Here is a 26,053-nt window from a genome sequence, read left to right on the forward strand (position 1 = left end):
TGATTTTACATTAAATTGAAAGTCATAAGCTTGTCATTTTTTATTCCTCTGGGGAAAGAAAAACAGAACAATCACACAGCAAAATGTTTTTCATGTCCATACAGCGTTTATGTAAAATGAGACCAAAAAGAGGAACGCTAAAAGAAAAAGGCGTGTAAAAATTAAACAATCTCTTCAGAATCTTGTAGTTCAGAGCTTGAGCTTCTTATTTCCCCTCAGACTTTGACCTCTGCACTGTTTCCTGACAAATTTTCCATTGGTAGCTGTACTGATAAGAAGATTTGTGTAGACAATGGGAATCACAGTCCATTGCCGTACAAGAACACAAAGCTCCGAGGTCATCAGTGTGATTCAGCAGGTCAAGGCACCTACGAAACAGAGGCTTAGACTACCTCTCATGAGCTCAGCTGCTTATGCATTTTCCTACCTCATCGAAACCTAGTTTCTTAAATGTCTTAAAATGCCCTGAAGAATGACGGCAAGTCTTTAGTTTGTCCTTTAACCTTATCATCATCTTTGTGACCTCGCCACACATACAGCTGGGATTATCTTCCTTGATGCACATGCTGGCACCCTACGTCGAGGGCTTTACAGAGCTGCTTGACAACAAGGACGAGAACTGTGTGAATCTGCAACTGTAGAAAACGAGCTGTGAGGGAGTCACTGTTTCACAGGCTCACTATTTAACCAAAACCTATGACTGTAGTGTTGATCCTCCAGTGGATGAAGCCATGAAATCAGATGGAAGTGACACCGTTATGTAAAATATGGTCCCGTACACGGCTCTGCCTTGATCCTGTGTACAGGACGCATGATATCCTCGCCAACACGCTCCAACGCCATCTGCCTGCTCTGCCCGAATCCAACATACAGATCACACACACTAGCAATTATCAGACTGTTACCGTGGCAACATATTTTCTAGAGTTCTACTGCTCTTCAGAAGAAAAAAAAAAAAAAAAAAAAACTGACACAAAAATCTAAGAGATGATCTGAGAGTTAGGGCTTGATGCTCAGTGTTGTTCTGTGACCCAAATCTGTCTCTGAGCAGTTAAATCTGTACCCATTCAGATGACACACACACGCACGAAAAAGAAAAAAAAAACAATGTTTTTATTCTAAAAGTCGCTACCTAACCCATCTTTCATCAGCTTGGTTGTGTCGCTGTTGTACCTTGTTTGTGTTTCTTTTGTGAGACAACGATGAGTCATCCCTTTTCATTTCTCTTTAGTGAACTGACAGGGAAAAAAAGGGCCAATTATCATTCCTTCTAAATAAGATGTCACTTTATTTCATCAAGCAATGGTCAAACTACTTCCAAGTAGCAAAACACAGCACATTATCAGTCTCGTTTGTACTTACAGTAAGTGTAAAATAAAATACGCTATAAATACAGTCAACAAAAGAACTTCATGGGCATCACAGAAGCATTAACATACATTAATCACATGTAATTATCAAAAGCTTACAACCAGTGATATTTTGCACTTAGGGATGAACAGTCAACAGATTTTCTTGAAAGCTGGAGCAAAGTCATAAGGAAAGAGAAAAGTGAGAAAAAGCTGACACAGGAATGAACAAAAATCCCTTCTTTTTCCTCAGTTCCCACCAGTCGAACTCCCGTCTCTCAAATATTTCTGTCTCAGCGGCATCACATGTCCAACAACATCACTTCTGGCTGTCCAGCCCATCCAGTCTAGATTAGACTGCATCACACAGTATGATGGCAGCGCAGACAGCTGCAAACACCTCTCATGCACACCAGCCGGGCTGAGCTGAGTGGAGGGTGGATGGTTCACACAGCGAGGACTAAACCATCCAACTTGTAGCCCCTCTGAAGCAGCCTTCCCTCCAGGCTTACCCACAGATTCTCTTCTGCAGCCTGTAACTTGGTCATCTGCTCAGAGCTTTGGTGTGGAGCGTCTACAACACAGAGAGATTATGGCAGGACTTGGATTTAAGCCAGAACGCCATACTGGGATTGTTCTTTGCGACCATCTTGTCGAGGAAACGTCTGGCCTTCACAGGGAGGCTCTCGCGGCGCCGGTTAGAGTTTGTGTGCCTGTGACGTTTGTTCTCTTCTTTAGAGTCTCGGCGTAAACGCAGCTGTCGCACGATGCCGTAGAAAGCCTCCCAGACGTTATGCTGCATGGCAGCTGATGTCTCAATGAACTTGCAGTCAAACACAGCTGCACAAGCACGGCCCTCTGAAACAAGAATGAGACGATGAGGTCAAACCCCTTCAGCTGCTTTTGAACTTAAAGTGTGCTCATGACTTTAAGAGACAGGGATTGCGTCTCCTTACCATTTGTTGACACCTCTCTGCGCCGCACCAGGTCACACTTGTTCCCCACTAAGATGATTGGAGTGTGCCGGGCGGGCCGGAAGCGGCGCAGGGTTATCCGAAGCTCTGAAGCTCGCAGGAACGAGGTCCGGTCAGTTATAGAGTACAACAGGAGGTAGGCATCACCCGTCTGCGTGTAGCGCTCCTGGGTCCATTCGCTGTCAGTCTGCAAAGCACACACACAGTTAATAAAAGGGCACAGCATCCCACAGTGTGCGCACTGATGTGCTCCCATCCTCTGATTCAGTTTCCCTCTCACCTCTGCATCCCATGTGTCCAACAGGGTCAAAATTGCAGGCTCCCCATCCACTTCAATTTCTTTTTCACACACTTCATCTGAAAATAAACAAGAGAGAAAGATCTTTACATAAGTGTATGAGTGCAGCTATAGCTCTGTTTGGAGATTTATTTTCAGCTCATTAATTTAAGTAATTAAGAGTATTATCACATTATTAGCAGCTACTCTTTTTAGATTTTTTTTTTTTTTCAAAACTTTTTGTGGAACCATATTTTAAATAGTTACTGAATATTTACACGTATTTATATAAGAAAACCGTATAATAAAAAAATTAAAAAAAAACAGCAGTATAATAGGTTTCTTAAGCAGTCTCTGTCTTACCTCCACACAGCTCGCAGTCATCGCTGTCCATGCTGTCCGCTGCTCCGGCGAAGATGCTGGAGAACGCCGTCTTACCGACACCGCTGGCCCCCAGCAGCACCACCCTGTACGGTCTGCCTTGCTCCACCGGATCCCCGGCCGAGTCGGTGGAAATGACCGAGTCTGAGGACGACCAGCTCCCGCGGCTTCCCTCCGACTCACCAGCGGAGCTGGCGCAGGACTTGGAGCGGGAGATGCAGGCGGGGACCCGGGCGAAGAGGCTGTCCGGAAGGAGGTGGCTGCCCGGGTCGCAGATGCTCCACCGGTGGAGCTCGGTCTGCAGGCGGAGGCTGTGCCGGCGCACACTGGATAGCATGGTGCCGGTGGCTAAAGTCCGGTGAAGATGTGGAACTACAGAGCGGTTTTTAACCTCTCTTATCAGGCAAAACACCCCGAAAATTAAACGGGAAAAAAATTTAAAAAAATCCCTGCTGCGTTCTTAAAAGTCGCTTTTACACTTTTTTATTCCCAAAAACGTCATAAACTGAGCTAACGTGCGCCCTAAACTGTGTCCTAAAATGATAAAAGGGACTCTTCTACCTTTCCATCCCATCTACAACTCAGCAGTAAGTTACCACAACAAGGCTAATAACACAAACACAAAAAAATAATAACCAAACTCAAACTGACGTGAATCCCGCATTAAAAAACAAAGTTAAACTTGGAAAATGATTGGTAAATCCCCGAGCGACTTCCACATCTGATGGTCTCTCTGCTGTCTCTGTAATCTCCAGCAGAGGATGTCTCTAATGGGGTTTCCCTGCAGTCTTTATAAAGGGAAGAAAGGCGGGGGCGGAGAGGGGGGATATTTACTGTTTTTGAATTATGTGCACATGGCAAAGCAGTGGGCTATATTTGTGCCAGAAGCGACTGAGGGATTTAGGGGTTTAACAATCCATGACATTACAGAATCTACCCAGACTTCAGAGCTGTATTATGTTTACATGATGTCCGCTTAATAGATTGACTCCAGTGGAGGAATGTAACTTTGACTCCTTTAAAGCATTTGATGTGTAATGTTTGACCCTGTGTCACTTCCAACTTTATACACTCACATTCAATTAATCTCTGATGAGATACGATGGGTTTTCCATTTGCAGATTAAGATCCTGCATGTCCTTTCAGGGTTCAGGTGTTGAGCTGTCCATCCCATCATGTTAAACTCGATTACCTACAGCAGCAGCATGAAGGTCCTCATCCCGGGTTTCAGTCGCAGTCTGTGGCCCTCTCCTGCATGTCATCTCTCTTTTTCCTTCCCCAAAAAAGGAAAAAAATGACCAACAACTCTCCTGATACCACAATGTCAGCTTAAAAAAAATGTTTTAAAAATTTCTACCACACAAATATATATGCATTTCTGAAAAGAGGTCAGGTCAATATCTTGTGAAAGAAAAGAAAAAACATTAGTACTCTCAGTGGTTATCCTCATCTGCTTGTTTATGTCACATCAAAAACATTTTCCCCTTCTGTCCTTCTCCTTTAAAGGAGCTGGGCTCAGTTTTCATGTTTCGTTCCCCTGCAGACATGCTAGCAGCAGCTGTGTAGTGCAGACTTCGGTTCTCCACATCTGGATAGCTCTTTCCACCTGCACTCCTTCCAGCTGAACACAACAGGCACGTGTCAGGAGTCGTCTCTACAAGTGGGGGATTTACGAAAACAGACAAAAATCCCAGTGTGAAGTAAAGTGGATAAACCGATTATAAGCCATTAAAAAAAACTTTATCACAAAATCCCAGCTGGGTTTTCCTGAACATCACAGCCTGCGAAGGACGTTTTTGAATGTTTTATGAGGAACTTCCATTTAAAAGGTTCTTCTTGTACCTCTTGTAAAGACGCTTTACCCAGCAAACAACCGCTGTTGCGATGAAATTACTCTTGATTTTTCTTCATGTCGTTTCTCGTGAATTCGTGTTTACTTTCCTTGAGCATAAAAGACATTTTTTGATGATCAACATAGACAGGGGTTGTCTTTTGTTTCCGTTCGCGGATGGATGATGTTTACGGTCCCCCAAAAAGCAGAGAGGAAACCCTGACTTTACCATCCCAATCTAGAGCTGCCCCTATCAAAAGATGACTTTACAAGCAAAATATCAGGCCTCTGCAACGATGATCTCTCAAGTCATTTTACAGAAAAGCTCCTTCAAGATCCAGCTTTGTTTGGCATTTGCCAAGAGAGCCTTTCGGGGCAATATCATCATGCAGCCACTGAACTGATCACAGAGTTAACAAGATAAGAGAAATCTGCCTCCCTCTGTTAAAAGTTACACTAAACTGTGGTGAAGGATTTCCTCACTGGACGTGATGACTACTGATCCAAATCTCTGCTCCCATCTAACCTGGCAGATGATTAACAGACATTGCAACGCTGGCCAAGAAAGACACCACGAATTATTCCCAAATGTTAATTTTTCCACTGTTGACCTTGTCAAGGCGTAAAGCTTCCATATTACATCAAGAGGGGGTATCTCAGGAGTTATCTAAGGACTTATCCACGTAACTGCCACCACTCGAATGAACAAGTTGAACGCAACAAGCCTGTGATATATGTTTGGGTTTTTGTTTTTTGTTTTTTACCAGAAAGCTAAAATAAGACAAACATCCGTCCGTCTTAGTGGTGCTTCAACTAAAAGTCAATGAAGGCGTGGGAGGAGGCTGGCCCTAAACTGAAAGACACATGGCGTGACTCACGGCTGATAACTGGAGTTTTATTTGAAAGAATCAACACGCCCTGGCTTACAATAAACCTGACTGATCACCTTTAACGCACTGGGTTAGTGTCTGTAGATTCCCATCATGGTCAAATATTGTCTTTACATGGATTCATGTCAGGAGTAAAATAATAAAAGCTTTGAGAGGAGCCCAAGCATTTGAGACTGAGATCTAGTGGCAGGAACACCAGCACAGCAATATGCTGGACTGGGAACCAGCAGTCGGTATTTTGTGAATGACCCGTCTAAAGAGAGACCCTGCATGACATCACGCTCTCATTCAGCTTGTCAACATGAGATTTACTGTACATTTGCCAGCGAGAGAACAAATGAGAGCACGCAGGGAGGGTTATTACAGACATTGTCGGATTATTCTGCTCTTTCGACTGTTGTTTTTCAAAGACTTCTGCATCGGGCTGGGGCCTCATCTGTGGGACCTGCTGCTGTGCATTACAGCTCTGATCTGATCTGGTTGACAGATGACAGAGCCACATTAAAATCCTTGTTAAGTGCTGGACTGGGGCGAGGGTCAGGCGGAGGGGGCGGGTGTTCTGTCTCGCTGCAGACTGGCAGGGTGATGCTTAATAGCTGTAGATGCCAGCTGAGTGGGGAGTGACCTCTTTCCTTTTTATTCTTTGCTTCATACAAAACACAGCGTTTTGTAAAGGCCCCATGACCAAACCGCACATTTTTATACTCAGACCTGACGGCTAACCGGTCTGATCTGATGTCCACTTTTATTTTAAAAAAGACAGCTAATAACTTATATCCAAGCTTGCCATCAGCTAGAATACATTTGCAGTATTACTTTTATATGATTTGGGCCAAACTTAAGTTTTAGGGTAAATACACTTGAAAACAAGCAAGACTCGGTATGTCAGCTTCACGTGGAGCTCTCAGAAACGGTTCATTCGTGAGCAGCCAGAATGTCTCTTGCTGGGAAAGTTGCAGACGACTGACTTTGACCTCGAGGTTCTTGCGTCAGAGTTTTTGTTCAGTTTTTTCTTTTTTTTTTTTTTTTCACCTGTTGAGGTTTAAATGCGAGCCAAGGAGCTTAGCATATAAGCAAAGCATTATATTTTCTCAGCTCGGCTGCAAAGTCACCTCCATCACCACAGAATCATCTGTGCAACACACATGCATTATAGTGCATGTAGAAATGTTACGGCCTCTATTACTTGTGAGTGTGTAGGTTTAACTTGTTTGTCTTTGGAAATGTGCACTGTGGTTGGGTTGGATGTTCTGTTGTGGACCTAACAGTGTTTATTCACTTAATTCAGCAGCATCAAAAAATATATATTTAGTTAGATTTGGATGATTCTACTGCTTCTATCTCTGAACATGCAAACCATCTATAACAAAAGCAGGGAAGTAGAAAAAAGATGAATCATAAAAAGGGTGATATGGGTAATCAATATTTCCCATTGGATTTGAGCAAACTGATGACCAGCTTTTACCACCGGGGGACAGTCTGCTTTTTGTTTTTACAAGCGAGGAAAGTTAAAGACTAATTCCACAGCAACAAAATTTCATTCTGTGTCAATTAACGGTTCGTTTAGTCTGCAGAGATTCAAGCGTATGTCTGTGTGGTGCCGCTAACCCAGGTCCCACACAAAAACCCATGATGTAACTTGCCTCTTCCCCACTTACAAACTGGAATTCATACAGGACACATAAACATAAACACACTCTCCACAGTAAGCACGAGGATGTTTTCAGAGCGATTCCTTCCTCATATGGTGAAATGAAAATAGAAAAAAGAAAGGCAACAGACTTTCACGTAAAAACAAAACCAGTTCTGTCAAATTTAACGTAGATCGTGAAACTTCCGGCATCATGGGGCTGTTTAAGAACAGCTAACATACCATGGTCTGTCTGTATGTCTTTATCTCCGTCCTGATCATCACCAATTCAACAAAAAGCTTCATGACCCTATACTCAGGCGATGCTGGTCATCCCAACGTAAGCCCCTGAGCTGTCGAGCTTTGTGGCCCCCTTTTTCCCCCTAATCCGACCAGTTCTGTTTTTTTCCCCTCGGCTGAGTTCATAGAGTTGATCGCTTTTGTTGCTTTTAGCATTTTTATTCTGTTCGTGATGTCAAAGAATAGGTTTTCTATTTCACCGAGTGTCTTCGTTTCACATTGGGTAAAATTTTCTTTGTTTCTTTCACTGTCGTGTCTATTTTAATCATGGTTAAGTGTCTGTAGCCACCCATAGCTAACATGTTAGTGGAAATCAGGCTTGTATCATTACAGCTTCCCGATGATTGAGAATCATCAAAGAGAACTACATATACGCACGGCTTTAGAAACCTGGTGAAAAGAATGAGCTTCAGCCGTGAAACAACACGCAGCTTTATTCTGAAGGCCTGATGTTCTGTTCTGTGACCGCCTGCAGCTTAAATATCTGGGACTCTCAGACTCAAAAAGAAATGGAACTGAGAACTCAGTGAGGGTTAATACCAGGCTTGGCCTTTGCAGTCCATTTAGATATTCCACCAAGGGTCCTGGGATCACAGGAAATACATTACCAGTCTGTCCTCATCGAAACAACCATGTGCTTTACTCCCCCTGCAGTAGTGGAAAGTCATTATTTCAGTGCAGGTCTCTGAGCTGTCGAGTCAGAGCTCCGCTTATATGAGCGATCGGCACTACAGCCAGCATTGTCAAGTAAGAGCTTAACACAAGCACAAATTCCAACCCATGCACCAATCCCATCACATGACCCCAGAGACCGTTAGAGATGTGATTTGGATCAATAACCTGCTTGGACGAGTGCTAACAGCCTGTTGTGCACGTTTCCAAAAGCAATACCAAACAGCTTTAACACTAAATCTGCTTTGAGATGACAAACAGCATCCTTCATTGCTAAAGCTCAGCCAGGGCAGAAGCTGTAGTAAGTTGCTTGGTGACAGTTGCTAAGGCACCACTGGTTTCTGTCTCAAACCAACATTAAGATGCAGCGCTCCCTTTCCCTTTCCCGAGCTTTCAAGTGAATCACTATTATATTCTGCAAGTACTCTTATAAATATGAATCAATTGCTTGGAAGAACACATCTGTAGTCTTCAGTGCCAATTAGAAGATTCATATACCCAACTATGATGGTCTTTATTAAACCTGCTTAATGAGTGCAACTATTTAGGTTTTTGCATTTCAGCCATGCCTAACCGAAAAGCTAAGGTGGTCTGCACATCTTCCTGTTCATCGTTGTTGAATACCCGAGTATATTTTTAGGGGAAAAAAATGGCAGACGAGTACCTGTCTGAATATTCTCTGGTGCTCTTAACCTTTCATGGCAATAAGTTTAAAAAAAGCAGATGATGTGGTTCTGTTGGCTTATTCAAACCGTGACCTTCAGCGCGCACTGCAGCGGTTCGCACCTGAGTGTCAAGCTGCTGGGATGAAAGAAGGGTACTGCAGACCTGGGCTCTACCTGGAAGAGAATGAGTAGAAAATTTTGAAGCAAAAAAAAAAAAAAATCATGTTCAGATGCCTTTTTCGGCAAGGATGGGACCATACAAAAAGAAAGAAAAAGAAAAAAAAAAAACATGTGAAATGCTTCACTGCTTGGCAACCGCAAAGCCAGAAAGTCTTTTAGGTGTTGTGAGAAGAAATTGTAACGTTACAACAAAATGCTAAAAGCTTTTCTGTCCCGAATGTTGACAAGAAAAGACTTGAAATATCTTGGGGTTTATACTGTCTGCAGAGAGATAAAACCTTGGAATTACTACTGGAGTTGAGCATAATTAATATACTGTGTAACATGTCGGGTTCATGCAAGACTTCAAATCCTACAGTAGAAGATGTGTGAACTGTTTAAATCTATTTATAAGAAGGTCACTGCAAAATCACCACTTTACCTCCAACAAACCACCGGCAGACCACGTAGCTACAACGCTCATGTGCATGAAGGTGTAAAGTCCCAGAGACCCCATTTATCATGCAACAAAGTTGCTTAACAATGACGCACAGTGGTAGACATCTGATAAATAACAATTACCCCGTTTGTGTAAAGACTCATATTGTATTGGACCTCGGTCAATCTGACAGGCCCGTACAAAAATCACACACGTCTCTGAAGTGCGTGCACACGCAACTCCATGCTGCAACTCCCACGCAGCAGCTTTGTGTTGAAGGGCATGAACAGACCGGTGTTGTCCAAAATAACAGACTGAATAGATGGAAGTGTGGCCTAAAACCCAGCAGATTCACACAACACCAGTAAGGTCCTTGCATAACAAACGGTGACACGAATGCACAATGGATCGATCTAAGAACATTCGCCTTGCCTTTCACTTTCTGGGTGGCAAACTAACAGCTGTAAACAGACAAATCTGAATGGCTGGCTGGGAACACGATCTCTCCATACCGACCCCGTAAACATGAAAACCACAAATTCTTCCACTGATGCAGTAAATATAACTCTAGATGGACACCAACGCACTTCTCCTGCAGTCTTATCTGCATTATATTGATTTCAAACATACCTGCTACACAAACAATGTAGCATTTATACATTCTTTACCCACACTGCTTTATAATTCCATTTATTTCAATTAATTTTCACAGTACATCACTTCTGAATAAATAAAAGAAAATCTAAAAAGTGTAAGACGAGAGACAGAATATCACCTATAACACAATACAACACTGATGGAGACTACGTTGTTGTGTTGTTGGCAGCTGCGGCAGAACACTGACGAAGCCCAGAGAGCCTGAAGATAAACATGAAAAAAATATGCCGAGTCGGTCCGCACACGGTTGAATCTCGTGTTTACGGAGTCGTGTGAGAGATGGTGGTTTGGAAAGCAAAGGTGATGTGGCTTCGTGCATGATCGAGGTAGGGGTCTGAGAAGGTGTGTGTGTCACCAGAGAAGTGCCGCCACTGCATGAGCTCGGACATGCTGAGATGCTTCTGTGCCGCCCCCCTACGGTCACCTTGACGACCGAGCTGGCACGGCCTGTCGGAGACAAGCTCCTCCTCCTCTACGACATCTGAGAAAGAAGACAAAAAGTGAGCGTCGTGTGTGTAACAAGTCATGAGCCTCAGTCCTGTAATGGTGTCAGTGCGAGGCGTCTCTAGGAGCCTACCGCTGACTGTGCCGTCCATGCTGCAGCCGCAGTTCAGCAGGTCGTGAGTTAAAGATGGTGTGTCCGTCAGGCTGAAAAGATCTCGCAATTCATTGGTGGAGAAACTTGCGTGCTCGGCCGCTTTCCCCAAGTCCACCACAGTGCCTGACAACCCCTGTTTGGACACTTGCCTCTGAAATATACGCTCCTCAATGGTGCCTGACAGAAGTAACACAGAGCCACACATGAAGCTTCAAATCAATCTGGATTTGCTGAATTCTCTGGCTCATTAGGAGTAACTCTGTATTCTTACCTGCAGTGAGAAGACGGTAAATGTGCACGGTCTTCTTCTGTCCATCTCTCCATACTCGAGCCATGGCCTAGACACAATAGAGGCAGAAAAGTTACCATGGGGAAACACACGCATGGACAATGCCACCTGGTGGATATACATGTACCATACACAAGAGTACCTTCAGACTTGCAGATGAATTAATCTGCATTTATAACATCTAACATGATCAAATCCAGTGGCTTGAACTGCTGTATTACTGAGTCCCAACAACAGTGTTCAAATCAGAGAGAGAGAGAGAGACAGAGAGAGAGAGAATCAGGGTCAAAGGAAAAACTTTGAAGGCACATTTATGAATGCGTGAGTGTTTCTCACCTGAATGTCATTGGCGGGGTTCCAGTCGATATCGTACAGCACCAGGTGTGAAGCGCCAATTAGATTAAGACCCACCCCGCCAGCTTTAGAGCTCAACAGAAACAGGAAGTTCTGGGAATAGGGACTGTTAAAACCGTCAACCAATCGCTGTCTCTGGTTTGTGGGGGTGTGGCCGTCGAGTCGAGAGAAGGTGTAGCCCATGTGTACACACATGTCCTGGAGCAAGTCGAGAGTTTGGGTGTAGTTAGACACCAGGACCACCCTGCAGGGACGCACGTGTTTTTTAACAATGGGCAGAGGGTCAGACCGTGCAGATAAACACTACTCTCATATTCATGCAAAACCTCTGTTTCTCACTGACACTCTCACTTACACACCTGTCTGAAGGGCTGATCTGTCTGATGGCGCTCAGCAGGTCTGAGAGAACCAACAGCTTTCCGGAGTCAGTGGCGCTGAATCCTGCTGAAGAATAGGATTCTGGGAACAGATCCGCCAGGCCCTCGTATAAGGTACTCTCCACAGGTCCACGGGCTGCTCTCTCCTGCAAACAGTAACGCAATGAGCTTCGGCCGAAATCACCAAACAAGCAGACAAACGCAGATCTTGATGTTAGGCAGATAGCTACACTTCAGAGCTACCAGTTATGATCATAATACTTCTTCACAGAGATGCAGGTTTCTCTTCACCTGCTGACTCGTAAAAAAAAAATTAAAAAAAGAAAAGAAAAAAGTAACCTTGACAGTGAGGTGGAGCAGACTGGGGTGGTTACAGAGCTTCTTCAGCGCAGTGATGCAGGCCAGATGTGTGTGAGTCTGAGTGGAGCCCTGAAGGCAGGCTCTGAAAACGCGGTGGCAGAGGAGGTGTTTGTACAGCTCCTGCTGCAGAGGGGACGCCTCGCAGAACAAGGTCCAGTCGAGACGAGGAGGCAGGTAGCGGTTGATGATCTCCTGCGTCCTCCTCAGGATGAACATGCCAGTGAGGCGGGAGAGTTCAGCTGCTCGCTCCTCTCCCAATACTCTCTCCTCCTGTTGGCGTTGGCAGAGGTGCAAGACCAGAAAAAAAAAAACATTTCAGGACACGGAAGGAGACCATAAGAGAAAGGGAATAGAAAGAAAGAGGGAATAGCACTACCTCTGTGCAGGATGGTTGCCTGGAGCGTAGGATCGGTTCCTCGTACACTTTTCGATAAGCAGTGGACGATCCAAGAATCCCCGGGTTAACAAACTCAATAATTGCGTAGAACTCTTGCAGGTCGTTTTGCACCGGAGTTCCTTGAAATCACAAAGACAATGAACTCAGACAGACGCTCCTTAAAGATTTGCAATTTTGTTCAGCCACAAGCAAGTGTGTACCTGTGAGTATGACTCTGCGCTCACAGCTAAGGCTGCTGAGAGCCGAGGATGTTTTAATGCTGCTGTTCTTTAATCTGTGACCCTCATCACAGATTAACAGACCAAAATCCACTTTCTGAACCTGAAAAAAAAAAAAAAAAAAAAAAACGAAGCTGAAATGAGCTGATTTGTTACTGAAAGGTTCACTTATCAAGGAGACAGATATTTACTGTACCTGCTCCAGGCAGCGCAGCAGCATCTCGTAGCTGATCACAAGAACGCTGTGCAGAGGGGACAATGTAAAGTGCTCGATCCTGTTGTCCTGAACACGTCAGCAAAGAAAATGGATTTTATTGATCCCATATCTCTTAAAGTCTGACTTCAGGTTTTTGAAGGTTTTTACAGAAAGATGTTAAATTGAAAAAATAAAAAAGGGCCATGGATCATGGACATAAAAAGAATAAAAACACTGAGTAAAAACACAACAAAAGCAGAGCTGCGAGACTCAAACCGATGGCTTTTAGTAAGTTTAACCACAGAGTAGAGGACAGCAAGTTTAAAGCTTTTTCTCACCATCCATGACAAATTCATGATCCAGTGTCACGAACAGAGCAACACTTCTGTTTGACTCATTTTTCTGAGGGATCCTAAATAATTGCTCAGTGTGGGAATGACTTGTAACAGTTCAGTGCAAAAGAGTTCTTTATGAACTCGAAGGTATTCGTTTGTGTCTTTAGCTTCTATAAGCACTTTAAATGGAAGATAGATTGCCACTGCATGTAATGAAATGCACTTTGTAATCAAAACCGTCTTGTTGTATGTCAAATAGAACAAAGAAATTCTGATCAAAAAGAAACATAAATGCTCTTTCTCCAACCTGATCTACAGTGTAGACGCTGATCCTCTCACGGCCCAGCCACTTGTTAAACTCTGCTTTCCAGTTCTGCACAAGGCTGCCAGGTGTAACCACAAGGATACGCTTTGCAACAGGTTTACCACCATAAGGCCCCTGTTTAAGCAACGTCCAGGACAGCGCCACACTCTGGAGAGTCTTCCCCAGCCCCATCTCATCAGCCAGGATGGCGCCGTAGCGACCCACAGCTCTGCAGCACAAACACATCCACACGATATCACAGTAGCTGTTGGGGCTAAAACAAATGTATTACTTTGATCTTTATACTGCCTTTGATAAAGTTTGTTCGAGGAGCAGCCCTGTCACCTCATTCCCATGACACACTCATAGAGGAAGAGCAGACCGTCTCTCTGGTGGGGCCGCAGGTGGGTGGTCAGGTGCGGATCAACCACAACATCAACCACAGGAAGCCCCGACTTGTTATTAAGCCACTGGTGGTTGCTGGAGGGGTGAGGCATCACCAGAGCACCTGGGAAAATAAAACATGACTTTATCATGGAAAGCCCCTTGGTCAACAAAATAAAGAGTTTCGGTTTTAGTCTATTTACCTGGAGCTGAGGGATCGTGACGAGGTTTGCGTGTCTGTTCCTCCCCTGGTTTAGGTTCTGCTCGGCCAAACGTTGTCGGGGGGTTGAAGGGTTTGGAGGCCAAGTGACGGGATGGAGGTGGGGCAGACTTCGTGTGCGGCTCCATTTGCTCAGTTTGGACCTCCTGAAAACAACGCCCTTTGGCAAAGTCTTCAGCAGAAATGATCCCCATCACCTCGATCTCTTTCCCACCAATCATCAGAGTCTCTCCCTCAGACAGCGAGGCCAGCTCTGACACCTTGTAGCCACAACCTGCACCACAAACATGCTGTGATGTCATGTATACTGGCACAAATAACCTAGTACAGCTCTCCTTATGACCGGAGTAGAATTCATTGGTCCATCAGTGAGGAGCGGTCAGTTTATGAATGCGAGTTTCACATCTGTAATAATAACAATATAACACTGTTGATGATAAATGTATACCCATTATGAATTATGAGCAATATTCCACAGAAAAATACAACACATACAGTACAGACCAAAAGTTTGGACACACCTTCTCATTCAATGAGTTTTCTTTATTTTCATGACTATGAAGATTGTAGATTCACACTGAAGGCATCAAAACTATGAATTAACACATGTGGAATTATATACTTCACAAAAAAGTGTGAAACAACTGAAAATATGCCTTATATTCTAGGTTCTTCAAAATAGCCACCTTTTGCTTTGATTACTGCTTCGCACACTCTTGGCATTCTCTTAATGAGCTTCAAGAGGTAGTGACCTGAAACGGTTTTCCAACAGTCTTGAAGAAGTTCCCAGAGATGCTTAGCACTTGTTGGCCCTTTTGCCTTCACTCTGCGGTCCAGCTCACCCCAAACCATCTCGATTGGGTTCAGGTCCGGTGACTGTGGAGGCCAGGTCATCTGACGCAGCACCCCATCATTGTCATTGTCCTGTTGGAAAATAAATGATGGTCCAACGAAACGCAAACCAGATGGAATAGCCGCTGCCGCTGCAATATGCTGTGGTAGCCATGCTGGTTCAGTATGCCTTCAATTTTGAATAAATCCCCAACAGTGTCACCAGCAAAGCACGCCCACACCATCACACCTCCTCCTCCATGCTTCAGTGGGAACCAGGCATGTAGAGTCCATCCGTTCACCTTTTCTGCGTCGCACAAAGACACGGTGGTTGGAACCAAAGATCTCAAATTTGTTACTCAGACCAAAGCACAGATTTCCACTGGTCTAATGTCCATTCCTTGTGTTCTTTAGCCCAAACAAGTCTCTTCTCCTTGTTGCCTGTCCTTCGCAGTGGTTTCCTAGCAGTTATTCTACCATGAAGGCCTGATTCACACGGTCTCCTCTTAACAGTTGTTCTAGAGATGTGTCTGCTGCTAGAACTCTGTGTGGCATTGACATGGTCTCTAATCTGAGCTGCTGTTAACCTGCGATTTCTGAGGCTGGTGACTCGGATGAACTTATCCTCAGCAGCAGAGGTGACTCTTGGTCTTCCTTTCCTGGGGCGGTCCTCATGTGAGCCAGTTTCTTTGTAGCACTTGATGGTTTTTGCGACTGCACTTGGGGACACTTTCAAAGTTTTCCCAATTTTTCTGACTGACTGACCTTCATTTCTTAAAATAATGATGGCCACTCGTTTTTCTTTACTTAGCTGCTTTTTTATTGCCATAATACAAATTCTAACAGTCAATTCAGTAGGACTATCAGCTGTGTATCCACCTGACTTCTGCACAACACAACTGATGGTCCCAACCCCATTTATAAGGCAAGAAATCCCACTTATTAAACCTGACAGGGCACACCTGTAAAGTGAAAACCGTTTCAGGTGACTACCTCTTGAAGCTCATTAAGAGAATGCAGAGTGTGTGCAAAGCAGTAATCACAGCAAAAGGTGGCTACTTTGAAGAAACTAGAATATAAGGCGTATTTTCAGTTGTTTTACACTTTTTTGTTAAGTACATATTTCCACATGTGTTAATTCATAGTTTTGATCCCTTCCGTGTGAATCTACAATGTCAATAGTCATGAAAAGAAAGGAAACTCATTGAATGAGAAGGTGTGTCCAAACTTTTGGTCTGTACTGTATGTTCAGTCAGGGTAAGCAGCCAACCCACAGTTTCCTATTTTACTAAACAATGGAGGACTTTTACGATCAACCATTTATTTAAATGTCTGAGATGTGTTGTTTGTATCGCAGCACTTGGGATGTGGTTATTTACAGTCAACGACCACCAAAGTTAAGTTTGGTTCCTTGTGCAAAGGAGACACTTAATGCCCAGAACCAACAATGATGCTCGGTGAACAGAGAACCCTTGAGACTTCAGTGCTAAAAACCTTCTACTTTACAACATCCTGGTACTTCAGCGTGACCGCCCATGCTGCATATTCTTTTGAAAAATCTTCTGAGGTGGAAGATTTTTTTCACCACTAGAGCAAAAACAAGTGTGGTGGAGGTGTGTATCAGTTTGAGCTGTGGGCTCCAGCACCAGCCTGAAGCCAGAGCTTCTGGAGCCAAAGCAGTGCAGGTACAACAAGCTTTGGCTGCCCACCTTTAATCACAGGGCGTTAAAGTTCTTTTGCTCATATAAAGTTCACAACTTAAGTAGAAAATGCATCACCGTCATGAAAGAACATCAAACTGCACGTTGAGCCATTTTAAAATCATGATAATGCAAGTAAATCCTGGGTTAAACGGTGATGTTGTTAAACATTAACGTTAATGTTAAACATTAAAAGTAACAGCTAAAGTGTGCTTTACCATTACGGTTTAACTAAATAAACTGTTTAGAATGATCTAACTTGCCAGAAAATGCACGTATTTGTACACGCTTCTATCTTGCGTCACAGAACATTTGATACACTGAAGGGGTGCCTCACCCTTTCCAATATCCTTCCCCTCCGTGTCCTTAAGTGTGACTGAGCGTCCTCTTGTAACCAGCACTGCATCTCCCTCCCAGCGCTTATGTTTCTTCTTACTGGCCTTACACCACACCACACTGAAGTAACGCACTCCATCCTGACTGAGGCCCGAATCTGAGCCCGCAGCTCCTGAGAGGCGGGCTGACCCTGCAAGGGGCCGAGGGGTTTGAGGAGATCGAGGAGTCAGCCGAGGGCTGCCATTCACTCCTGCAACACAACAGGACATAAGACAGTGGCTGAACACACAAGGAATGTACCAAGACACAAGTTGAAGAAGCCACCAGGAGAGGTCACTGTTGCACCAAGTTGGTGTACGTGAGGCGGAGCGCCGCTCATACAAATCCACACGCTTTAAACACGTAGTGCTTCTCAGCTCATCCCCCTCCCAAAAAAAAAAAAAAACAGCAAAGAACAAAGATGTCCGATATGTACAAGCCAACATTACAAATAGAATGCTGATTTGGTTCACGATCATCTGTCATCTTCTGTAGTATGGATTAAGAAATGACTCACAAGTGATTAAAAAAAGAAAAGAAAAAAAAGGAAAAGAAAATCAAGAAAAAGAAAGATCAATAGAAATTTTTTTTAATTTTTTTTTAAAGAAATAAGTGACCATGAGGACAATCTGTAAAAGTTACTGACACCTGTACATCAACAATACAATTCAAACAATGGCAAAGTCACAGTAAATAGCGATTTAAACTCCACATCTCCCTTTGTTTGTTCATTTAAACGGGCATCAGTTCAGCAACCGAAGAGAATCTCTGAAAACATTTCGACTCAACCTCACCTTAAATTCACTGGTGCTGCTCTCATTAGCAAAAGGATGTTAAGGCTTTTTAAAATCTAACTTGTGCAACAATCCGAGTTTATCTAAATGTTTATACTGTCCTGTCCCTCTGTAGTTCAGTGGAATGCTTCTTTATCTTTTAAAATCTACATTACAAACAGCTTAGTTATGCAAGTGCTTGAAAACAAACGACTCCATCACATCCTTATTCTCCAGATGCCTAATATTTTCTTTGCTGATCTGTGGCCAAACTCTCCCAATCTTTACATTTCCACACATAATTACAGCCGTCACCAACTGTTTTCCAACCTTCTTAGACAGTAAACACTGTTAACCCAACACTAACATTCCTATAGCTACATTTTGGCAGATACGCATCATTTGACACAGCTAATACCTCCTCCTTGAATGTGAAAGTCCACACTTTCACGTTCATTTCTTCTGAGCTTTTAGTTTAAAGTCTTGTTGCCACTGACAGCGGACAGGAATAAACAGAAACTTGATGCAACAAAGAGGCACTACGCTTCCGAAAAAAGATGAAACTGCTCTCAAACATGGAGCTGATGAGTGTGACTGCTCATCAGAAACCCTTTAAACTCCTCAGAGTCCCTCCCTCTCCAACAGCAGCCACGGTGTGCATGTTCTTTCTTGTTACAGAGGAATTGGCAGTCCATGTCTCAGTCGGGCAGCCTTTAGTTTCTCCACTTTGATCTTAGCTCTCAAAAGTTCCTCCTCCAGAGCCTGCTTCCTCTTCAGCCCCTCTCGCTTCTCCTCCAGGTACAGGGCGATCTTTCTGTGATTGGCCAACACCAGCTCGTGTTCCTCTTTGGCCGGTTGCAGAGGGCGAAACCTGTCTGATTCGTGGTGAGGGTAGATGTTGTTCGGGTAGAAGTCATGGCGTGAGGGCAGTGGCGAGACAGAGAGGGCGATGTTAACAGAGGAAGGAGCGGGAGATAAGGATGCTTCGTAATCATGGGTGCTACCCAAGTCCTGCTCCTCTTCTTCCTCCTGCCCTCCATCCAGCTCTTGCCCTGCGTGCGTAGGGAGGATGGGGAGGTCTGGCGGTGGTTTTACATCCTCTTCGGGATCCAGCTGGACCACCTCATGAGGAATATTTGGGACAGCTACCGAGTAATCCTGCAGTCCTGTCAGAGAGGAGCTGCTTCCAGGATGTTCGATGGGAGAGCTGTGCTTGCTGTATATTAATCTGAAAACAGAAAGGAGAATAAAATAAGTAAATCTAGAGTTCTTAAATTATGTGTCTACTGTTTGTTTATATATGGCGTGTGGAGACTCTGTTGGATTATAGTGTATATTAAATAAAGATATCAAACGATGACATGACAAATCAGTGGAGTGACTGGAAATGAATGTCTCTGCCATCACATCTTTGTAGTTACAGCCTCAATGGTAACAAAATGTGTTGTCTGCTTCTAAACAACAGATGAACTAATCCGCCTCCATCTCATCTTTTGTACTTTTCTACATATGGGTAACTGAATGTTATAAATAAAATCCTCCCATGATTCACCTGACATTGAAATTGAAAGATTAAATCAGTGTCAAAAAATAATATTGCCACACAAATGTACCTGAACAAAAGAGCAAATTTCGACTGAGCGGAGAGGAAATGATGGCAGAACAAAGCATTTACTAGCTAAGCCTGACGATGCTCAGTAAGTATGTAATCAGATTGAGTTTAAAAACAGAAACAGAAGCCCCTCCTCTTCCTCCCCCTCAATGCGTTGAATCTCAGTTTGGATCTGACGATGTACGCCTGTGTCGTTGAGGTGTAAGTTACACTGTACCTGCACAGTGCCTGGTCCTTTTCATGGATGGGCACATGGTGAAACAGGTGAGGGATCATCTCCATAATCCTCCTGGTTGGCTCAGAGATGCTCGCTCTGTACTCTGGCTGGGCGTGTCTCCGTTGCATCACTTCCTGTTTCGCTGACTCCTTCAGTCTCTTGTAGAGGGTCCTGAGGCCCTGAGCGGTGCGGTGGGGTCTGTCCCCTCCCAAAGCATTGTATTGCTCGGCCATAGTGTCCCAGCACTTGTTCTTGTCCACGATGACTGCATGCTTGTTGGTGTGCTCCTCCAGGATGCGAATGTGAGGACGAACCAGCTTCAACAGGTCCAGCTTCTCAGAGAGGGTGAAGTTGGAGGAGCGAGCTTTACCCACCATGCTGGACAGAAACACAGAAGTGGACGCCATCCTCTAGCATAGCAGACTCACACAGACCAAGCCAGGCTTATGGCTGTCACCCCTCTGTAAAGTCTCAGAGCTATGCCTCTTCACTCTGTCCTGCTGTCTTTTTTGTACCTGCTGCTCTCCTCTCTTGGTCCACGGTGACACACTGGTCTAACTCTCATACATGCCCCATTTTCCTTCTCTTATTCTCTGATCAATCAAAAGCAATGACTAACAAGTGCATGGATTCACACCCTGCTCCTGGGTTCTCTCACAGCTACGTTGCACAACAAAAACAGGCTGTGCTGCACACAATAAGAATCAGGCTTAACTAGGCCAGCCTCGTTTAGGCCCCCGCCTACCGCGGAGGGCTTTGGATGAATTCCTCTCAGCTTAGGCTGACGTAGCTAAGCCGCTTAAACCCAGCCCGACCTACTTACAGCTCGGTCTCTCTAAACCCCAAACCAAGCGCAGCAGCACAGCCCCAGTGTGTCTACTGCCTCAAATAATATGACAGCAGCTGAGGGGCTGTGCTTTCCAGAGTGATGGGGAAAACGTTTTTAAACGCTATCTCAGAGGTTATTGTGGGTCAGGGGTCTGTTTTCCTCCTGAGAGCGGCGCTTTGAAATAGCTCTGGCTTAACTAAATGAGCAGGGGAGGTGTGCGGCGCACTGCGCATGCCCGTAAAACAGCGCTTCTTTATCCATGTTATAGGTCCGACAACCGCCGGCAGTCAACCACAGTTCTGCACCACCAACACCAACTCAAATGCCAAACGCACGTGCTTGGAGCGCGTGCAAAAACCGTACCCGGCCACAGGAAGAGCGCGTGTGCGCCGCGTGTTTTTCAGGAAGGAAAACAGAGGCACTAGTTGCTCGTGCCAGAGGAGCTCGCGGCGGTGGCCACTGATCCTGAGCAGAGTCCTAATCTGGTTGCGCTAACCCGCAAAGTAATTTGCATAATGCTGGACCTGCTGTCTCTGACCTGTCTGGTTTAACGTCCACCCTCAGTGAGTGAGTGTGTTTCACTAAAGGCGGACTCCAGCGATCATGTGTGTAAAAATGTTTTACTGACGTACAGTGAGAAGGAAAGAACAACTTTAAAATAAAAAAAAGGGGTGTAATCACGGGTAATGTTAAATAATGAAGTGCGAAAGGATGAAAACAAGGCAGCGGTTTGTTTTGATGCCGACGGTGTTAGGACAGAATCTATCTGTCTTTATAAATGCAGCAGAATCAAGAGTTTAAACTCAGTTTTTCTTAGCTGAGAAAAAAGATTTTACAGCCCAAACAACAGACACGTGAACAAGAGACAGGAGCAAATAGTCCAGAAAGTGTCCTAAATCGTACCACAGTCCTTCTGTTTGATTAACTTTAAGGTACAGTATCGTGTGAAAGGCAATCTGTTTGTCACAAACCATTATTGTATACCTTTTTTTGGTTATTATTTCAAGGTGGAACACATACTATTCGTTTCCAAAAGAATATTTCACAGATGTACAGATCCATTATTATTTTCATATGTTGTTATAGAAAGAAGCCAACAGACACACATAACTTTGGAATTTGCACACATATGGCCAAGTGCATGTCAGAACATAAATCATTAACATAAACAAATATTTCTAAACTAAATCAGTAACCAAAACGGCCAACAATGACAATATGACGAAATTACCAGGATTAATATGTTAAATAAAAAACTAAATCATCCACAGACGGGATCCACAGCATGTAGCTGCCGGCACGCCGAGTAGGCAAAGTCTGCACACAATTTGAATGGCATATTAGCCGGAGCATATTCCAGATGTCCAGCTCATATCCAGCGATATAAGCAGCATATACACACACTTTGATTTTATGGTTGATACAAACACAACAAGGCAGAGAGGAGTCGCCTCTTTTCTGCGATTAGTGAATTACCAGAAGAGCAGTACGAAGCAGAGAATTAGAGGAAGAGGTGGTTGTGTCAGAAATAAAGTGGAAATTCGAAGAATAAAGTTTAAATATTATAAATAAACTCCACTGGTTTATCAAATCAAGCTTGAAGTGGGGTACATCTTTACCCTTTAAATCCGTCCATTACTGGATATCAGCTCACAGGAATGTGGCCACATCTTCCAAGTCTGTGTGGTTTCTCCTCCAGAACAGATGCAATTTTCAGAAAAATCTCTCTAAATTACTGACGGTTAAAACTCTGCTGCGTTTATGTGCTAAAAGAGAACAAATTTATTTGTTACTAAAACCTGCATTCAAGTAAAAAAACGTCATCACCTCATTTATGAAAGAAGTTATGGAGACATTCAGTAGGCCTATGCTGGTTCCTTTTAATCTCAGTGATTCCAATTTAATTTTTAAATGTCAAGTTTTTCTTTAAACTGAAAGCTAACGTTATGCTCATTATTTACTTTGTTTTTTAAACTTCACACCGGAAATTTCAACTTCATTCTCCTCGAGTTGAATTCACGCTGGAAACGGGAGGAAAAGAAGAAAATAAACAAACTCCTTTTATGTTTTTGTTTTTCCTTTATGTGGGCCTGATACTCCATCATGGACCACAGTCGGGTTAATGAGGACTTTTGCAGGTGCAACGGATATGTGAAAAGGACTGCCGACTATCAGTATGTTTCATCCCGGGCTCTACATCGACCAGCAAAGGATTGCTGCTCATAGTTGCACATTTATCTTGTCAACAGTTAAAGTGATACTCCGGAGTAGATTCAACCTGGGGTCATTTGAACCGTGATATCCAGCCAAGTAGCCCACCCGCAGTTTTTTCGATATTGACTGAACATCAGCTGAGTTACTGAGTTATCCCGAATAGCTTCGTACAAGGGTTAATGGATCCTGGTCCGTATCTCCAAAATTACCACAGTAAAATCACATGCCATGACACCAAACTTCTACAGTAGTACAGATATGGTCTGTACTCACAAAGCGATGCATTTGGAAGTTTGTACATAGTCCAGGAGTTTATTATTATCAACACAAGCCTAATAGCTTCTCTGCTGCTAAAGCTGTGTCAACGTCACTTCAGAGAGCTGGGAGCTTCAAAGTAAGATGAGGGTTGATCTACTACTATAGACAACAAAGTATATGCTATATTCTACATGTTTTTTTTATGAATTTTTATGTTGTAGAGTTGTGAAATTATTTTATCAATGGAGAAATTGAGCAGCCTTGCTTTGTTGTCTACAGTAGTAGATCAACCCTCATCTTATTTTGAAGCTCCCAGCTCTCTGAAGTGACGTCGACGCAGCTTTAGCTGCAGAGAAGCTATCAGGCTTGTGTTGATAATAATAAACTCCTGGACTATTTTCAAACTTCCAAATGCATCGTTTGGTGAGTACAGACCATATTTATACTCCTGTAGAAGTTTGGTGTCATGGCATGTGATTTTAGTGTGGTAATTTTGGAGATACGGACCAGGATCCATTAACCCTTGTACGAAGCTATTCGGGATAACTCTGTAACTCAGCTGATGTTCAGCCAATATCGAAAAAACTGCGGGTGGGCTACTTGGCTGGATATCACGGTTCAAATGACCCCAGGTTGAATCTACTCCGGAGTATCACTTTAATAACACACTAAAGCTTGATCGCGCTGACAGATCGCGGTGTTTTTAAAGTGACGCCTGAAAACGTATTACCATCCATTTTTAGAGATAAACTCCTCCCTCCCCACTCTCCATCACCTCTATCCATCTCATGCACTGTCGTAGGGATGAGGAGGGACCCACTGTTTCAAAGCATTTGACATCATATTAGCATTCTTATCCGTATTACAAAATATTTTCTTTGCCAACAGATTCTACATATTCATATTCATAGAATTATTTCGTCCCAGATTAACTCCAGTCTTTATACACACCAGGAGGATGTAAGTTACGGAACGTGGTGTTGATGTTTATACTGTTGCACTCATCATGGGAGGAAATATAAGATCTAGAGAGTGAACAACATTAAGCTTTTGTGGAGCAGAAGGACTGCATCGCAGATACTTTCCCCATCACTGACCTTTCCAGCATCAGGATGACATTATAAGTATCAATACAGTATAAATGTGACTAATGTCTCGTGGATATGCAAAACTATGCTCGTCTATATCGACTGTCTTACCTGCTGGAGTGTCGTCTTCTCCACAGTCTCCTGATCCAGGGCTTTGATATTGTGTCTCTGCCTCATTTTCCTTACTCTCGGTTGCATTAAGAACACGAGCCAGTGCCCTGGACAAAGCTGGAGCAGTGTGGCTAGCTGTGGACTGCACATTACATCCTGTTTTACTCACAACTGGTGCTGAAAGACTTCTCTGGACCTGACAGGAGAAAGGAGAATTCACGATGTTTGCAAAATACACTAGATTACAAAGAAAGATATCTGCCCGTAGGAAAAATGTTGAAACTTGCCTTATGCAGCGCACTGCCTAGACCAGGTTTAGGGGCCAGAGGCTTGAATTCAGCCAGAGAAAATGCAGAAGACGGTGGCACAAATCGCGGCTTTTTCACTGCATTACCCGAAAGCTGACTGGGAGCTCCTGAGCGCCTCATTCTTCACGTGACAACAGGAAATAAACTTTATGTTCTGAAGACAGAGAACAATGGATATCAACGCAACAATACTAGCAACAGAAATATCAAACCTCCATCTTCATTCACTAATGATTTAGTAAAGTGAGTAAATGTATCTGGTTCAAGTTACACTGGTGGTTTCTGCTCAGTGTTTGAGCAGTACTAAGTTTGTGTTGATTAAACCATCTCATCTTCTTCAAATCACATTAGAGACCTTTCAGCTTTTTGAGGGTTTTTTTTTTTTTGTTTCATGAAAAACTAGTTGACAACATTGCCTCACCATCACTTTGTCTTTTTGAAACTCCGCAAACACAAGTCAAACATTGTTTGTCTATAACATAAATAATATTGTCAAACTACCAAGTTGTGGCACATTTGTGATGGACATTTAGCATTTTCTCAACACATCCAACAGATGAAAACAGGCAACGTGAACCATGATTATAACGAAGGCTTCCACAGAAACACAACTAATTCGACCCTTGCTTTTTTAAACACTTAGTTTTCTGACCATGTGGTCAAATCGGTGCCTTCTACTCTTTTATAAAACACATCCTTGACACCCTAAATAGCTACAAACTATGTAAAGAAGCTAGTAACGCAGCTAGTTAGCTACAATAACCTGCTTAACAGCTGTGACAGGTTAGCAAACTAGATAATACCCTTTTAAACTGTTGCTAACAGCATCGATGCAGCCTACCGTCGGTTGTAATATCATGTTGAAAAACCTGTTATACCTACCAATACAAGCTAAACATTTTATAAAAACATGTAGGATCATTAACCTGAAAAACTTCACAACAAATTTCTCGTTGTCGGTTCCGTTTCTCCCGCTGAATGACATAAAGAATTTGATTGGTTAAACACCGGTAAGAGGCGTGGCTTAAAACGGATAGGGGTATGCTTGATTTTAACATCATTACAGTTAACACGTTCAGCCCGCTTTTAGATAATATGGCTACTTTAAATTGAAGAAAAATGGAAACGCCAGAGACATAAATCCAGCTCAACTCGTACCTCTTCCCCTAACCTTACTCCACTCCTTATACGGTATCAAGAGAGAAGGAAACTCTTTCGAAAATGCAAATTTTGGTGAGACAGTTTGCTAAAATATTAAGTCCTCTGGCCTGTTGTATTGCAAAACATTTGTGCTGTTAAACCTTTTCTTTGTATTAGGCTACTTAATACACCCATAGACTATATATCTCTGGATACACTCCTGTCTGCACAACACAGCATTGTTGTGTTTCTATGAACTGCTTTGACACATTTTACTCATCAAAACTGTCTGTCTGTATCAGAGTTAGTTTAAAAACAGTCATGCAATCTACTTAAAACAT

At 43.4% G+C, this 26,053-nt stretch overlaps 3 protein-coding genes across 5 annotated transcripts; all 3 read right to left on the reverse strand.

The window, feature by feature from the left end:
• Positions 1-1,282: 1,282 nt before the first annotated feature.
• On the reverse strand, positions 1,283-3,754 carry gem (GTP binding protein overexpressed in skeletal muscle). The gene is made up of 4 exons (XM_075466669.1): positions 2,964-3,754; positions 2,604-2,680; positions 2,306-2,510; positions 1,283-2,207 (listed from the first exon to the last, which is right to left on the reverse strand). Exons 1-4 carry the CDS (start codon positions 3,316-3,318, stop codon positions 1,924-1,926), a joined length of 921 nt encoding a protein of 306 aa, XP_075322784.1. The 5' UTR covers positions 3,319-3,754; the 3' UTR covers positions 1,283-1,923.
• A 6,486-nt stretch (positions 3,755-10,240) lies between these two features.
• Positions 10,241-24,718, reverse strand: rad54b (RAD54 homolog B). 3 transcript variants are annotated; one of them, XM_075465452.1, is made up of 15 exons: positions 24,552-24,718; positions 24,265-24,460; positions 17,125-17,373; positions 14,240-14,530; positions 13,998-14,160; positions 13,656-13,881; positions 13,014-13,100; positions 12,800-12,920; positions 12,579-12,718; positions 12,182-12,472; positions 11,825-11,988; positions 11,448-11,709; positions 11,094-11,160; positions 10,802-10,999; positions 10,241-10,705 (listed from the first exon to the last, which is right to left on the reverse strand). In XM_075465452.1, the coding sequence occupies exons 1-15, from the start codon at positions 24,690-24,692 to the stop codon at positions 10,485-10,487; spliced, it is 2,817 nt and encodes a 938-aa protein (XP_075321567.1). In that variant the 5' UTR covers positions 24,693-24,718; the 3' UTR covers positions 10,241-10,484. The 3 variants fall into 3 exon arrangements, with proteins under 3 accessions (XP_075321567.1, XP_075321565.1, XP_075321566.1); XM_075465450.1 differs by lacking the exon at positions 24,552-24,718 and having other exon boundaries at positions 24,265-24,444; XM_075465451.1 differs by lacking the exons at positions 10,241-10,705; positions 10,802-10,999; positions 11,094-11,160; positions 24,265-24,460; positions 24,552-24,718 and adding an exon at positions 11,253-11,331 and having other exon boundaries at positions 17,125-17,517.
• On the reverse strand, positions 17,788-20,419 carry LOC142380005 (fibrinogen silencer-binding protein-like). Its single transcript, XM_075465454.1, has 2 exons — positions 19,765-20,419; positions 17,788-19,163 (listed from the first exon to the last, which is right to left on the reverse strand). Exons 1-2 carry the CDS (start codon positions 20,169-20,171, stop codon positions 18,608-18,610), a joined length of 963 nt encoding a protein of 320 aa, XP_075321569.1. The 5' UTR covers positions 20,172-20,419; the 3' UTR covers positions 17,788-18,607.
• Positions 24,719-26,053: the final 1,335 nt, after the last annotated feature.

Source organism: Odontesthes bonariensis, chromosome 5, assembly GCF_027942865.1.
Source record: "Odontesthes bonariensis isolate fOdoBon6 chromosome 5, fOdoBon6.hap1, whole genome shotgun sequence".
Lineage (NCBI taxonomy): Eukaryota > Metazoa > Chordata > Actinopteri > Atheriniformes > Atherinopsidae > Odontesthes > Odontesthes bonariensis.

Bases quoted from the DNA above. Each gene is read 5' to 3' on its own strand.
- gem (XM_075466669.1), bottom strand. From the start codon at position 3,318: ATGCTATCCAGTGTGCGCCGGCACAGCCTCCGCCTGCAGACCGAGCTC. The intron at 2,511-2,603 runs GTGAGAGGGAAA...TGTGCTTTGCAG, and splicing joins TGGACACATGGGATGCAGAG to ACTGACAGCGAATGGACCCA. The intron at 2,208-2,305 runs GTAAGGAGACGC...TTCTTGTTTCAG, and splicing joins CAGAGAGGTGTCAACAAATG to AGGGCCGTGCTTGTGCAGCT.
- LOC142380005 (XM_075465454.1), bottom strand. From the start codon at position 20,171: ATGGCGTCCACTTCTGTGTTTCTGTCCAGCATGGTGGGTAAAGCTCGC. The intron at 19,164-19,764 runs GTACAGTGTAAC...TTCTGTTTTCAG, and splicing joins AAGGACCAGGCACTGTGCAG to ATTAATATACAGCAAGCACA.
- rad54b (XM_075465452.1), bottom strand. From the start codon at position 24,692: ATGAGGCGCTCAGGAGCTCCCAGTCAGCTTTCGGGTAATGCAGTGAAA. The intron at 13,101-13,655 runs GTTGGAGAAAGA...TGACGTGTTCAG, and splicing joins GCGTCTACACTGTAGATCAG to GACAACAGGATCGAGCACTT. The intron at 12,473-12,578 runs GTAGTGCTATTC...CAACGCCAACAG, and splicing joins GGCAACCATCCTGCACAGAG to GAGGAGAGAGTATTGGGAGA.